This window comes from Nicotiana tomentosiformis, chromosome 3 (genome assembly GCF_000390325.3).
Source record: "Nicotiana tomentosiformis chromosome 3, ASM39032v3, whole genome shotgun sequence".
Taxonomy (NCBI): Eukaryota; Viridiplantae; Streptophyta; class Magnoliopsida; order Solanales; family Solanaceae; genus Nicotiana; species Nicotiana tomentosiformis.
In genome coordinates, this window is record NC_090814.1 from 82496372 (window position 1) to 82513067 (window position 16696).

At 35.0% G+C, this 16696-nt stretch overlaps 1 protein-coding gene across 1 annotated transcript; it reads left to right on the forward strand.

Moving 5' to 3' along the window:
* Nucleotides 1-11479: 11479 nt before the first annotated feature.
* On the forward strand, nt 11480-14063 carry LOC138908088 (uncharacterized). The gene is made up of 5 exons (XM_070198728.1): nt 11480-11646; nt 11755-12268; nt 12666-12771; nt 13021-13199; nt 13953-14063. Exons 1-5 carry the CDS (start codon nt 11480-11482, stop codon nt 14061-14063), a joined length of 1077 nt encoding a protein of 358 aa, XP_070054829.1.
* Nucleotides 14064-16696: the final 2633 nt, after the last annotated feature.

The window sequence follows — 16696 nt, forward strand, 5'->3', positions numbered from 1 at the left end:
GCCCATGTTCATAGATACACAATAACCAATAGTGAATGATTCACCCATATTTCAAGGATAAGCATACAGAACCCAAATCTCTAGTGTGTTAGAGTTCCCAAGGGCTTCAGGAACTCAGGGCAGTGCTCGCACTAGAGAAAATGATCAGAAACAATTCAAGGAAGACTAAGGACCAAATCCTAGTGTGTCAGACTTTACAAGGGTCTCACATGAACCCTGAGCAGTGCTCACACTAGGGAGGCCAGAGGACATAACCTAAATAACTTTGGCTTTCAACAAGCAAAGAATGAGGATTCAAGAGAGTAGGATGGGATTAGGGGATACACTTAAGGACAAAATCACATATAGAGCATGTACAAACAAATAGCAAACATATTTGAACCTAAGCATACTTAATCATATTTTTAAGAATTAACAAAGTCACATGCTAATAAGGCCAGTTCATAAACATATTCACAGTGATAACAGAGACTTCAAATCAGGCTAAATCATAGAAAGAAAACACATTGATTAGCAGTAGGAACTGATTAAGACAATCTAGTAGAGGTATCATAACATAGTGAGAACAGAACTAAACAGGCCATAACAAGTTTAACAAATAAACATTATAAATCTGTTAAGGCACACATCTATACATGGCTAAAGAGGTATGAAAGCATGTTTAACTCTAAATGATAGTCCTCAATAAAATAGAATTAGGCAGATTTCATTAATCAATTCAAACTAAGTTCGACGTGTCTTAACTACAAGTAATAGTATTTAGGGTAACATGGCCTAATGGCAGTAACACATTGAGCAAATAATCATAATGAAAGGGCAGAAGATTCAATAACTCACCAGTTAAGACGAACAGGGAAAAGGAATCCAACAGTATAGCAAATAGCACCAAACAGAAGCAAAAAAGATTTCTGGCCTTGGCTTTCAGCTGGCCAAGAATCAAAACACAGAATATTAATGCTCAAGAGAGAGCAAGAGTACACATCTTTTGGTATATAGTAGTGAAAAAGTTTTTTTGAACTCTGAATCTTCTTTTTTTTCAAAAGGGGAGTGGGGAGGGGTTCAAATAGTGCAGAGATTAGAGCATAGAAATAGCCAATTTAAATACTAAAGGCAAGTACTTAAATCGGTAGAATTGAACCCTAAATTTTAGGTAAAAATACACAAAATCGGCAGAAAAATAAGGCAAAAAATCACATAGGCATATAATGAACAGACAAGAGATTATTATAAAAAAAGAATACTGAATCAAACCAGATTTAGTTCAAGTAAAAGGGTTTGAAACCCTAAGTTAGCTAAACCACAAAATTGACAGAAAATAAAGGCAAAAATCACATATTAATATAAAAATAAACATAGGTAAGAAATTATTCAAAAGGAAACCTAGAATCAAACCAGATTTAGTTCAAGTAAAAGGGTCTAAAACCCTAAATTAGGTAAGTGAAGGGAATCAACAAAATAAGCAGATTCACAAGTAATAGAATGAATATAGGAAAAATGCTAGAAATCAGAATTTCAACCAGTTTAGGTTCGAATCAAATAAAAATCTGGAACCCTAACCTTTAGGGTTTAGTGCGAATCAACGAGATATGAGAGAATAGTTATAAAATAGCGTGCATGGACTCAAGGTTGTCCAGATTCAAGAGACAAACATAGATTTGGACAGAATCAAAGTGGGGTACTTGCCATGTTTAGGCAAGTACCTAAGTCACTCCGTAACATAGCACCAAATAAGGGGAAAACACCGAAATGGCAAGGGAATAGGGAAAGAATCCCATTAGGAACGGGATTTGGGGGGATTTGGGTGAGGCAGCGGAATTATGGTTCATTAGTAGAGGGGACATAAGGGCGGCGGGTTTAGGGAAATGAGGGTTAGGGTAGAGAGGAAGGAGATATAAGGAAAGGGGGTGGTTATTTGTGGGTCGTTGATCATCTTTGATCAACGGCCGAGATTTAAACGGACTGGGGCCGGGTTTTAATGAATGGTAAGGGTAATTGGGTTACGAGTATTGGGCTTGGGCTGGTTTGGATAGCTTTGGGTAGTCTTAAGCCCGAAATTAATTTAAAAAATGGGGTCAGATTTTAAATACCCAAATTTAACCAATAAAATAATTTGTAATAATAATAGATAAATAATAAAAATATAATTTGTGCATAAAAATGATTGAAACCAAATATTCAACATTATAAAAACTTAAAAAGGTTATTTTTGCATAAACAAAGTAATTATAAGTACATATATGCTATTATTGTAAATATGTGCAATTTTAGCCTTTAAAATGCAAATGTAATTATACCAAATGTACTAAAAATATTTAAAACCTAATATGGGTGTAAATGATGATTTTAGATGATAAAATCATCATAAAAATTATTTGTAAGGTAATTAATGGGTATTTATATAATAAAAATACGGAAATAAATTAATTTAAAGCCTTTAAAAATTATGAAAAATTATGAAAATACTTGTATATGCTTGTAAATCAAATGATGATGCATACGCACTATTTTGAAAGTGTGTATATATATATATATATATATATATTTGAAAAACATGAGAAAAAAATTGGGTATCAATAATAGTCTCCAACTGATAGCACTCTGAGATCTAACAGTCGCCGTATCCGAAAGCACCTGAATTTGCACACGAGGTGCAAAGTGTAGTATGAGTACAACCAACTCAATAAGTAACAAGACTAACCTCTGGGCTGAAAGTAGTGACGAGCTCCGCAGGTACAGTCCAGTATAAATAATAATACAAAAATGTAGGCATACTTTCAAGTTTAACAGTTAAACCCAATACAAGTAAAATAGATCAATGTTGCATGATATGAGGAATATGACATCTCAGTAGAAAAGACCTCAGGTAAATACTGGTCACAAATTATTCGGTCACTCAGTATTATTTACGGCCAATCTAGCCTAGGGATATTCCATCCCGTATATATATACACATCGACTGACAGTCAGTCACTCAGTATCGTATAAGGCTAATCCAGCCCCGGGGTAATGTATCCCCAAATGTAAATGATACGGACAAGATCCATATCCAGAAAAATTTCATCACAATATATATAAATAAGTAAAGCAAGTCCATGCGCTGGGAAGTCCATCCCGAATATATAATCATCAACGCTCACTAGGGGTATGTACAGACTCCGTAGGGGTTCCTTCATCCCAAGCGTAATATAAAGCCGATATGGCCTACTGCAGGCGGGCAGTCCCAATACATATAATAAATAAGCCTATAAGGCCTGCTGCAGGCGGGCAACCCCGATCCATATAATAATAAAGCCTATAAGGCCTACTGCAGGCGGGCAGTCCCGATTTATATAATAATAAAGCCTATAAGGCCTGCTGCGGCGTGCAGCCCCGATCCAGAACAATAAAGCCTATAAGGCCTGCTGCGACGTGCAGCCCGATCCCATAATAATAATAATATATATAAAGCCAATATGACCTGTAGCGGCGCGCAACTCGATCCCATAAATATCCTCACAATGGATGAATATGACTGAGTGTGAAATGTACATTTTTAAAACAATTAATTCAATAGCAACACGACCCTATGGGTCCCAAAATATCGGCACGTAGCCTAAGCATGATATTTAATAAGAGCCTCATCTCAATTTCTCTAACACGTGGAGGATACACGGATAATAACATAATTCTTTAATTTTTCAACTTCACAGAATTTATTTATGTCACAATTTCAATGGTGCACGTCCACACGCTCGTCAACTATCGTGTGCGTCACTTCCAAATAATTTATATAATACCAATTCGAGGATTCATAGCCTCAGAACCATGTTTAGAAGTGTTACTTACCTCAATCACGCTATCTCAATCCAATAGTAGAACTTTTTCCTCTATTTTGCAACTCTGAATGGCTCGAATCTAATCACAATTAGTTCGATACAATCAACACAAGCTATCGGAAATCAATTCCAAATGATAAAGGGCGGATCTTTAATTAAAAACCCCGAAGACAACCATACTTGAAACTTACGGGGACATTATGTAATTCGATTCTAAGAGAGAAAATTTAGCCAACACACCCGAAATGCACCCCCTTAAAGATGCTACAACAATCAATTACACTAAGCAACTTCAATCTACAATATCAACATCCCATGGGATCAACATTTGTAACAATTTCATAGTTTAGGCCATTTAGATAATTTATCAAACACCTGGTAGGCATAAATTTTTAAATCTCTTAACCATAGAATTAGTTCATCCAATTACCACCATTTTTCAATAATTTATCCCACCATCATTCTTTAATAATTTATACTCTCAACATCACATGTGTGACCAACCATTCACACCCAACCAACATAATTCCATCAAATAATCACTTTTCAATTTCTACAATGGTTATGCATTTAAATTGAGAATTTATGGCTTCCAATCACCATACCATGAGTTCTAATACTTGATTCATACTCATATTTCCATAATAAATCCGTGCATGTAAGTCTAAGGGTGTAGAATTACCTTTTTGGAATAAATCTTGCAAAACCCTCCCTTGAGTTCTTGAAGAAATTTCTTGAAGATCTAAGTATTTTATGTGTAGATTTCATCAATACTAGTATAGAAATGATAGAATTTCACACCAAGATAATGGGGATTGCTTACCTTGAAGAAAAGAGAAGTTGGTGGTCTTGAGAGAGTGGAGGAAAATTCCAAAATTCGTCCAAGATGAATGTGGAAAATGAACCCCCGAAATAAGTACTTAAAAGAAAATCTTTAGGTGGTAGTGTGCCAGATCCAGTGCCAAACCTCTATAATGCACTAGTTTTCAAAGTTGCTGAGAGGGTTGGCATGCCACAATCCACGCGTTGCACGGACGCTAACACGCTCCCAGTAGTTTTCTTTTTCATTTCTTGCTTCTCTACTCACCCTCACTTGATATCTTGCTATGATATAGATCTGAATTGACTACAAATTTTGCACATAAGTCTCATTTGACATTACGGACCTACTCCAACTTCCGAAATCGAAATCCGACCCCGATATCAAAAAGTTCACTCTCGGTCAAACTTTCCAAAAATTTAATTTTCGCCATTTCAAGCCAAATTCCACTACGGACTTTCAAATATTTTTTCGGACACGCTCCTAAATCTAAAATTACCATACGAGGTTATTGAAATCGTCAAAACTCCATTCCGAAGTCGTTTACACATAAGTCGACATCTGGTCACTATTTTAACTTAAGCTTTAAACCTTGGAACTAAGTGTTCCAATTCATTCCAAAACCTCACCGGACCCGAACCAATCACCCCGGCAAGTCATATATCAAATGTAAAGCATAAATTGAGCAGTAAATGAGGGAACGGGGCTGTAATACTCAAAACGACCGGTCGAATCTTTACACACGTCATTTGATATGTGGCACCAAACTGGACATCTAGGAAGACAACATATTGGGCCTAATGAAGTGGCCTCATTATTTGTAGCCCAACCAATATTTTTTAGACCCAATTATATTAGCCCATAATATTTATTTGGACTAGTATAACTTGAATTTAAAATATAGTCCATCTTGTTTTACGGATTTAAATCCAACAAAATTTAATTATCTAAACTATATTTATGTATATATAATATATTATATGTATGTATAATATACTATACATAAATATGGTGGTAAAGTAAAACCATTCTTCGAAAGATAATTCGATGTTATAACAAAAAGGAGATGGAGAGTTGAAGAATAAATTTATATGCATTCCTCCGCCAATGAACTTAAGTGGATGTAACCCAGGGAAATTAAGTCCTAATTTTTTTATTTCATGGCTGGAAAAGATCATGAAAATAGTTGAAGCACCACTATATGAAGAAATGGAAAATCAAATTAATACTGAAAAAGCTATGTGAACTAAGTGATATCATACATAAATGAATTAAATTATGTACAACTAAGTGATGTTGGATGTTGATTCTACAGTTCTCATTTAAGCGGTATAGGTTTTGGTGTAATTTTCTAACCCCCCGGGATTGGTTTTCATTTTCTGAAGCGGTATAAATTTTGGTACAATTTTCTAACCCCCGTTCTTGGTTCTTATTTTTTGAAGCGGTAGCAATTTTTTAACCCCGGGCTTGGTTCTCATTTTTTGAAACGGTAATACATTTCAGTGCAATATTTTAACCCCCGAGCTTGGTTCTCATATTTTAAAGAGTATAGATTTTGGTGCAATTTTTTTTAATCCCCTTAATTCGTTCTATTCTTTTGGGGCTTGTGGATATATAGTCCAAGATTGTGTTGTAGATTCGTTCTATTCTATAAAACCACGTGCTACTTACATATATGGTTTGTATCATAAAAAGATCGAGGGAAAGATTTTAGCATATGAAAAAAGTTGTACATAATTTAATTAAAAAGGTAAGATTTTAAAATAAATTATACTAAAAGTAATTTTGTAAAAACAGTTATAGGGAATATAAATAAGTCTTCAAAGAATTGTATTCTATGTAAATTTTGGGGGGGTTTCATAAATAGATATAGAATCATGAAATATTTCATAACGAGTCTTCAAAGGGTTGAATTCTATGCAATTCCTCAATTTAGAGCCTAGTAACTATAATTTACCTAATTATCATTCATACCTACTATTCAATTGTTAATAACTTGTATCACTTGTATTCAAACGTGCAACGAATACAGCTTGTGTCAATTGTAGTCGTTCACACAACGAATACAACATGTATCAACTGTGTTCATTCGCACAATTATATTCATTCGTGCAACGAATACAATATAAATCAACTATAACCAATGCGAAATACAAGGGTGTATACAATGGATACAACTTGTATCAACTGTATTTGTTCGCACAATGAATACAACTAAAACGAAATACAGAAATACAGAAAAATAAAAAGTTCTTGTTGAGAGTTGAACTCAAGACCTTCGCTAACTAAACAAGCGCTCTAACCAACTGAGCTACAAGAGCTTGTTGCTCTTTTGCTTCAGTTCAAAATAATTAATCTCTTATTTCATGAATTTTCTATAAGATTCAAATATAACTATGAATGGTAAACTTGCTGAAAGTATAGCTACAAATTATAAATACAGTATAAATATTTGATGTGTCGCGTAATTTTTCCTATTTTCATCCCGTGTAACTACACGTGGCCCACCCTTCCTTCTAGTGTGAAATTCAAAAATAACCAGATTTACAAGTGGTAATTGAAAAATAACCACAGTTTTAAAAATAATCGAAATTTAGTCACTTTTCCTATAAAGATAAATCTGAACGAAAACATTGTTCAAAATGCGAAAAATATTCGAGCATACTATACTGAAATTCGAATTTTTTACATGTGAACTTCCAACATAATAGACTGGAGTTCCAGCATAATATACGTATGTTGGAAGTTCATACAGAGGTGCTCCAATCTTCAGTATATTATGCTGGAACTTTTCGTGTGCTGGAGTTCCAGCATAATATGCTAGAAGTTCATACACAGGTGCTGCAATCTCTAGTATATTATGCTGAAATTTTCCGTGTGCTGGAATTCCAGCATAATACATTGGAAGTTCATACACAGGTACACCAATCTCCAGTATATTATACTAGAACTTTCCGTGTTGCAGCAAAATAGTACCTATTTTTTAATGACTATGCAAACGCTGGCTATTTTTTAATTATCAGTCCGAAAACTGGCTAACCCACGCTATTTTCACTTCTTTCTAATTCTAGATATCCTCCTTTTGGGATCTAAGCCCAAGTTGCCATGCTTTTGACTGAATAAGAACTTGGAATTTTGGCGCCGTGTAATAATTGGGAACAAAACATAAATAGCCAGCCCATTAGTCTTACAATTCCTCTTAGCCCTAAAAACTTATAAAAAATAGCCCTAAAATAATGTAACCAGATCAAATGATGTAGCGAATTTTTTGGCAAACAATCTTGCTTTTCTCTCTCTCTCTCCCCCCTTTATTTTCTTTCTCTCTTTTTCTTCTTCCTCTTCTTCAAAATTTCAAAGGACCCTTATAATGGAGCTTCTCTTAATTTCACTGCACAAATCACAAAAACCTCGGCGTAGTCATTTTCTTTGCTATTTCATCTCTTCGATGTATACATACTATGTATAAATATTATGCAGTGTATGCTTGATGTATAATCACTATAAATCTGGGTACAATCAGCATATATACATTATACGCTTAGTTATACAATGATTATATGTTGAGTTATATAATGATTATACCCTGAGTTATACAATAATTATACAGTGATTATGCACTAACCCTCCGTCTCCTTCTCTTCGTGTTCATGAGCAAGCTGTAAAAATTCTTATCTATCAAAAATTTTCGGAATGTATTATCGACTCTAATACCATTATTGCTGGATTGATCCATTGCTTCGGGAATTGAACATGTTGCTAGACTCACAAGTTCAGAAAAAGTTGTGAAATCAACAAAGAATTATCAAGGCTTGAGCATAATGAAGATCAAATTATACAAAAGATTTTGATTGTCGATTTGTATCACTACTGAAAAAAAGGAACGACTGCTATAATTCTGGTTTGAATAAGATGAAAACAAATGGTATTTTTCTTGTCTTGTGAGGTGGGCCATAAGAACAAAAAAATAGAAAAGGTGGAGAAGATGATAGAGACGGCTGATTTTGAGAGAGGAGGAGAGATGAATGATTAGGTCTAAGATTTTTTTTTTTTTTTTTTTACAAAACAAAAGAGAAATCTTGGGAAAGAAAAGGAGAAAATTGACATATTAGGGAGGTGGCTATAAATCTGAAGTAAAATTACCGCATGGCTATTAAGTGAAATAAAATGAGATTAGATTTATTATAAGTTTATATTTAATATGGGCTGCTAATTCAGTTAATTGTTCGTAATAATTCAGCCTACTAATTGGATAGAATTCATTTATTTTTTATTTACTAGCATCATGTAGCCAATAAATATATATCACAATAATAATGTGTATATTAAAGTGTATATAAAAAATTTCTTTTTCTTTTTTGTGTATATCAAAATATACATCAAAACTTTATTTTTTTCTTCGTATGTTTAAAATGTAAAATTATAATATATTTGACTATAATCTATGGTTGTCTCTAATTCCAAGTGTATAATACAAAAATAATCAAATTATTTGTATATCACAATATATAATACATCAAATAGTATGTAAATCAAAATGTATAACACAACTTTATTTTTTCTCTTTGTATATAAAAATTTTAATTTTCTTCTTTTATATATCTCAATGTATAATATATATAATATTTTATAGCTATACACAAATATATATGTTAGAGATACATTAATATACAAAATAAGAATTAGAACCAAATTTTTATTCCATTGATGGCACTAAAACGTTGCTATAATGTCAATGTTAGCAAAGTTTTGAATGTTTCTTCCCTGACCTGCTATGATAATTGCACTTTCTGGAAAAACAAAAGAAAGAAAAGAGAACCAATTAAAGTAAAAATATTTTCTTTAAAACCCACTTTTGGGAGCCCAAAAATTCTTTCATCACAGGCAATTGCTATTTTTGAAGAGAATTTGCAATATTTTTATGCATAATTTGCAATAATCTACCCTAAATCATGAGAGAGAGAGAGAGTGTGTGTGTGATGAATTAAGAAATATGGGGGAGAGAAAGGGAAAGGGAGATTACAAGATAGGTAAAGAGGGGGTTACCGCGAGAGAGAACAAATAGGGATGTAGAGTTTTTTTTTCTTTTTTTTTTTTTTGGGGGGGGGGGGGGGGGGGGGAGGGTTTGGCTATATAATGCTATTTTTTTTTTTTTTTGCTGCCTTTGCCAAACCTATTTAAGGCAAAAAATTTGTCAATTCGTATTATATGTTGTTGGCCCAAGTGAAGGTTTGTTTTGAAGATTGACAAAGGAAGCTCAGGCATGAACCAGGTCCATCTCTTGTGTGCATAGACACGGGCAGATTCGAGCATGTGGGCGAGAAGGAGATAAGCTTAACTTGGTATAATTGATATCTCCTAATCGAAAAGGTTGCATAATTGATAAGGAGAAGGACTCCTTACTCAAAGAGAATACTATCCAAGATAAGGAGGAGTTAGAAGTTGAGATCAACTAGAACTCTTTCACCAAGGAAGAGTAGCATTAGAACTCTAGTTATTTCTTCATCTACTAGCTCTATATATTGCAGGATATTCTTATTCTACATGTATGCACAAAAGCAGAAGTTAAACGTGAATTGAGAGCAAAATAGCAAGGCATTTTTCAAGCAATTCGTGTGTGATTCAAGTGTGCAAACATGAAGCTACATGAACCAGATAAAAGTATCAGTTCCAGGTGTCTGTCTTTTATTCTAGTTCAATTGTAGTAGGTGTTTTCATATTGTACATTTCAGCTTTATCTAGAGGCAATTGTAATAGGTACTGAGAGTATTCAAGTTAGAGTTAACTTGAAGTTGTCACAGCAGTTAGAGGTTGGTTGCCACAACGGGATTAGAGTTAATCCTAAATTTACAAAACACTTTTGTAAATGCAGTTTTTGGCTCAATGATTTAGTGGAGAGTTTGGGAAAATCCTACTGAGAAGTAGGTCGTGGTCTTTTCACCTTTTCAGCTAGGTATTTTCTACGTAAAATACTTGTGTTCTTTACTTTCTGCATTTACTATTTTAGCAATAGTAGGTTAAGGAACACTTAGAAGAATCAGGTCCTTTCATAATCAGTTTAAGCGAAAACTTGGATACCACACAAATCACCCCCTCCCCTCTTGTATGGTATTGAAGTTAAAACACCAATTGGTATCAGAGCAGGTTATCCTTAAAGAGGCTAACACCTTAGGAGAAGATCAAGATGAGTGCACCACCTAGAAACTGGGAAGGAAAATCCACTGCTAGGCCACCACTTTTCAACGGCCAATATTACTCTTGGTGGAAAAACAAGATGAGAGATCACATTATAGGAGAAGACTATAAGCTATGGGACATTGTCACAGATGGCCCACTGACTACCATAAAGATAAATGCCAAAGGAGAAGAGGTGGCAAAGACAAGAGCTGACTGCACTGCTAACGACTTGAGGAAATAGGAGAAGAATGCTAAAGCCAAGAAATGGCTTGTTTGTGGACTCGGTCCAAATGAGTACAGTAGAATCCAAAGTTGTACCACTGCTAAGGAAATCTGGGACACTTTGCAAGTATCCCATGAAGGAACACCTCAAGTGAAGAGGTCCAGAGGAACACTACTATATTTTCAATATGAGAATTTCACTATGAAGGAAGGGGAAACTATCCAAGAGATGTATACAAGGTTCACCACACTAACAAATGAACTTAAGTCTCTTGGAAGGATTATTTCTGAAGAAGACAGAGTTGAGAAGATTTTGACAAGGGTTCTGCCAGTTACTTGGGAGAGCAAAATCACTGCCATTCAGGAATCAAAAAATATTGTCACTCTTAAGTTGGATAAACTGATTGGAGATCTATCTGCTTATGAACTTAGAAGGCAAACTATGAAGATGGATGTACCCAAGAAGGAAAAGAGCCTGGCACTCAGAATTACTAAAGGTTCTGATCTAGAAGATGATGAAATGTCTATGATCACAAAAGACTTCAAGAAGTACCTAAAGAGAGGAAAGGGTCCTTCAAGAAGTGGAAGCTACAGCAAACCAAAGACTCCTGAAAGGCAAACCAATGAGGGATGATACAAGTGTGGTAAGACTGATCATCACATCAAGAACTGTCCTCAATGGAAAATTGAATGGAAGAAGGAAAGAGCTGAATGAAGAAACAGGACGAAGGAACAGGTTCAACCAAAGAAGAACAAAGGATTAACAAAGGCTATGGTTGCTGCTTGGGGAGAAAGCTCAGATGAAAGCTTAGATGATGAAGATGGAGATGAACAAGCACTTATGGCCATAGGAGAATCTGATGTGGAATCTGAGGTAAGTGTAATTCATCTCAAAGACAAAATTAATTATTTGTCTAAAGAAAGGCTATCTGAATTACATCTAGATTTCATTGATGAATCTGAGGATGTAAACAATGAAAACGAACAGTTGTCTAAGGAATGTGTGATTTTGAAAGCAAAGTGTAAGAACCTAGAACGTAGGGTTAGTGAGACTATAAGTGAAAATACCGCATTAAAGAACCAGGTTCATGCATTTGAATCAAATGTCCTAGAACTTAGATCAGAAAACCTAAAACTGAAATTAGAAATAAGTAAGAAGACAGCTGATTGCACACAACTCATTCTAGAAAAAAATGTAGGTAAACTAAAAGATGAGTTGTATAAGAAGGATGAGCAGGTTTGAATTTTTAATGAGGATCTAGGCAAAGTCAAGCATGAACTAGACAGAACTTGTAAATGAAACAGGTCCTCCGATGCACTTTCATGGCTATAGGAACATCATAGTAGCAATAGAAGAGGACTTGGCTTTGGGAATACGCTACCTAAATGGGATTGCAAAATCAAGTACCTTACACTTCTTGAGAATAAGATTTGTACTCACTATGATAAAACAGGTCACTATAAAAGTGAATGCAATGCAAAAGAAAATGCAAGCCAAAAGAACAAAGAATTTGTTCAAGGAAAGAATAGGCTACCAAGTTGGGCTAAAAAGAATCTGATTCATCATTTTGCTTATAGAAAGGGACCCAAACTAGTTTGGGTTCCTAAGTCTAACCCTTGATTTCCTTTTGCAGGTCCAAGTGAAGGAGAACAGCCAAATATGGTACATGAACAGTGTCTGCTCAAAGCACATGACAGGAAGCAAGAACCAGTTCCTTTCACTTGAGGACCTCAGAGGAGGTAATGTCTCCTTTGGAAATTGGAAGGTTGGAAAGGTAGGTAAGACTGATTCTCACTCTATTGAGAATGTCTACTTGATAGATGGCCTAAAATACAGTCTAATTAGTGTATCACAATTGTGTGATAGAGGTAACTTGGTAGCATTCACCTCTACCAAATATTTTGTGATTAATCTTATCACTGACAAGATTGTTTTGCAGGGAAAAAGTGTGAACAATATATATATTTTAGATCTGTCCACACTTTCAGAAAATGAACTCACTTACTTAAGTGTGTTGGACAATAATCCCCTCCTTTGGAATAAGAGACTTGGACATGCAAGTCTTAGTCAACTCAACAAATTAGTCTCCAAGGACCTGGTGATAGGGTTGCCTAACATCAAGTTCAAGAAAGACAAAGTGTGTGAGGCTTGTGCAAGGGAGAAGCAGGTAAGATCCTCTTTTAAATGCAAGAAAGTGGTAAGCACTACCAGGACGATGGAACTAGTCCATATGGATCTCTGTGGTCCAATGAGAATATTAAGAGAAGGTGGCAAAATATATGTGATGGTGCTTGTTAATGATTACTCTAGGTTTACTTGGACATTATTTTTAACATCTAAAGATGAAGCATTTGACATGTTCGCTTCTTTTGTTAGAAAAACTCAGAAACAACTAGGTAACCAACTTGCATCAATTAGGTCTGATCATGGCACTGAATTTGAGAATGCTAAATTTGCTAAATTTTGTGATGAGCATGGCATAGATCATAATTTCTCTGCTCCTAGGACTCCACAGCAAAATGGAGTAGTTGAAAGAAAGAATAGGACACTTGAAGATATGGCTAGGACTATGCTTCTTTCTAGTTAACTGCCCCATAGCTTTTGGGCAGAAGCTGTAAATACAGCATGCTACATCATAAATAGGTGCATGACTAGACCTCTTGTAGAGAAGACTCCCTATGAGTTACTTAAAGGGAGAAAACCAAATATATCCCATCTTAGGGCATTTGGATGCAAGTGCTTTGTGCACAACAATGGTAAAGACTCCCTAGGCAAGTTTGATCCTAGAAGTGATGAGGGAGTATTCTTGGGATATTCTTCACATAGCAAAGCTTATAAGGTCTATAACAAAAGAATTATGTGTGTTAAACAAAGTGTTCATGTGATTTTTGATGAAACTAATATTCTTTCTGAGAGACAGGAACATGATGATGAGGAAATTGGGCTGGTAAGAAACTTAAATGAAACCACAGCCCAGACTGAAGCTGCACTGGAAGAAGAAACAGGTGATGGAACAGGTTCTTCTACCTAGAGCAACATGACTGGTGGAGGAGAACAAAGAGGAAATGATCCTCAAACCTCAATGGAACATGTCCATGAACCTGTTCCACAACAACAAAACACTGAAGGAATATCAAGGGGAAACCAGTTGGTTGTGAAATCTTACAAGTATCAAAGTTCTCATCCCATTGAGAACATAATTACTGATCCAACCTCTGGAATCAAAAGCAGATCTTTATTAAAGAATCTTTGTGCTTTTGATGCTTTCTTATCTTTTATTGAACCTAAAAATGTTGTTGAGGCTTTGCAGGATACAAACTGAGTAAATGCAATACAATATGAGCTCAACCAATTTGAAAAGAGTCAAGTTTGGCATCTGGTATCAAGACCCAAGGACAGATCAGTAATTGGTACAAAATGGGTCTTCAGAAACAAACTTGATGAAGATGGAATAGTTACAAGGAACAAGTCAAGATTGGTGGTTCAAGGATATAGCCAAGAGGAGGGCATAGACTATGATGAAACCTTTGCTCCAGTTGCAAGGTTGGAAGCAATAAGACTCCCCATAGCCTTTGCTGCTTACATGGAATTCAGCCTTTATCAGATCGCTGTCAAAAGTGTCTTCCTCGATGTCTATCTAAAGGAAGAAGTATTTGTCAAGCAACCTCCGGGGTTTGAAAGCAAGGAGAGTCCTGATCATATGTACAAACTTAAAAAAGCACTTTATGGGCTCAAGCAGGCTCCAAGTGCATGGGATGAAAGATTATCAAAGTTTTTTCTTGAGCATGACTACAAGAGAGGTAAAACTGACAATACTTTGTTCTTAAAAGAAAAAGGTAAAGATCTCTTGGTAGTTCAAATATATGTTAATGATATAATCTTTGGAGCAACTACTGATAAGTTAAGTAAATAATTTGCTAAACTAATGGGGAGTGGATTTGAAATGAGCATGACAGGTGAGCTTAATTTCTTTTTAGTCTTACAAATTAAACAAAATTCAAATGGAACTATGATCCATTAGCAGAAATATGTAAAATAGTTGCTTAAAAGGTTTTAAATGGAAGATTCCAAAGAAATTGACACGCCTATTACAACAGCTACAAAGTTGGATATAGATGAATCCGGTTCATCTGTTGCTCAGAAGTTATATAGGGGAATGATTGGCTCATTGTTATATCTCACTACTAGTAGACCTGACATTATTTTTAGTGTAGGCCTTTGTGCAAGATTTCAGGCAAATCCAAAGGAGTCTCACTTGACTGCTGTCAAGAGAATTTTGAGATATCTAAAAGACACTACTGGTCTTTGTCTATGGTATACAAAAAGTAGTAATTTCAATCTAGTGGGATATGCTGATGCTGATTATGCAGGTTTTCTTGTGGATAGAAAGATCACCTCAGGTATGGCACACTTTCTTGGCTCATGTCTTGTGTCTTGGGCTACCAAAAAGAAAAATTCAGTGGTCTTATCTACTGCTGAAGCTGAGTATGTTGCTGATGCTTCATGTTGTGCTCAATTATTGTGGATCAAACAACAATTAATGGACTTTGGAATTGATGTTGGTTGTATCCCCATTTTTTGTAATAACACTAGTGCTTTTAGTATGACCAAGAACCCGGTTCATCACAAGAGAACTAAGCACATAGATGTTAGGTATCACTTTTTGAGGGATAACTATGAAAAGGGTTTGATAACTGTGGAATTTTGTGCTACTGACAAGTAGATAACTGTGGAATTTTGTGCTACTGATAAGTAGATAACTGTGAAATTTTGTGCTACTGACAAGCAAATAGCTGACATATTCACAAAAGCTCTAAGTAGAGATCACTTTGAAAGGAACGGGTTAGAATTAGGGATGATTAAGATCACCTAAAAGGACCAGTTCAAAATTTCACAATGAAAAAAAAAATTAAAAACTTTGGCTAGAAAATCTGTAAATTTTGTATATAATTAGATTAGATTTTGCTCAGTCTCATACTTTGAATAGTATACTCTTGTGTCATGTGCTAAAATGATTCATTAATCTCTAATGATATGTTTTCTATTTTGGAAAATTTAGACATGCACAAGATAATTCTCAGTGAAGAACCTGGTTCATCAAGATTACTTGGTATATTTTCTACACTCTGCATAATTTGAAGTAATAATATTTGGATGATGAGCAGAGTCCTACTTAATTCTAAACTCTTTTGGACTAATCCATTACAAGTGAACCAGTTCCGTTCAAAAGACTCCTAACCGAATTAAAGTACCTAGATTCTAGGGATACACTCCAAAGTCTTTTCAAAACTGAAATTCAGTTTGATTAGACTTCTAAAAGTCTGAAAAGTTATCGTTACCCTATTAATTACTCCTCTTTAAATTGATTAGCATTATTGTTTTCTTTACTCCATCTTTTCAAGCCGTCAAATACTCTCCATCTTCTCTCATCTTCCAAATACAATCCAATTATCTTCTCTCACATACCTAAGCACAGAAATGGCTAACACTCCTGAAAATCCTTCATCCCCACCCAAGGAAATCACACCCACACCATCTATCACACCTTCAACCACTCCTCTGTCTAAGAAAGGAAGAACTAAGATGCTTGCTGGCAAGATTGTAGCAGGGAGCGCATTATACAAGAAATTAGATAAATAATTGAAGGATAGCCGGGTCCAAAAA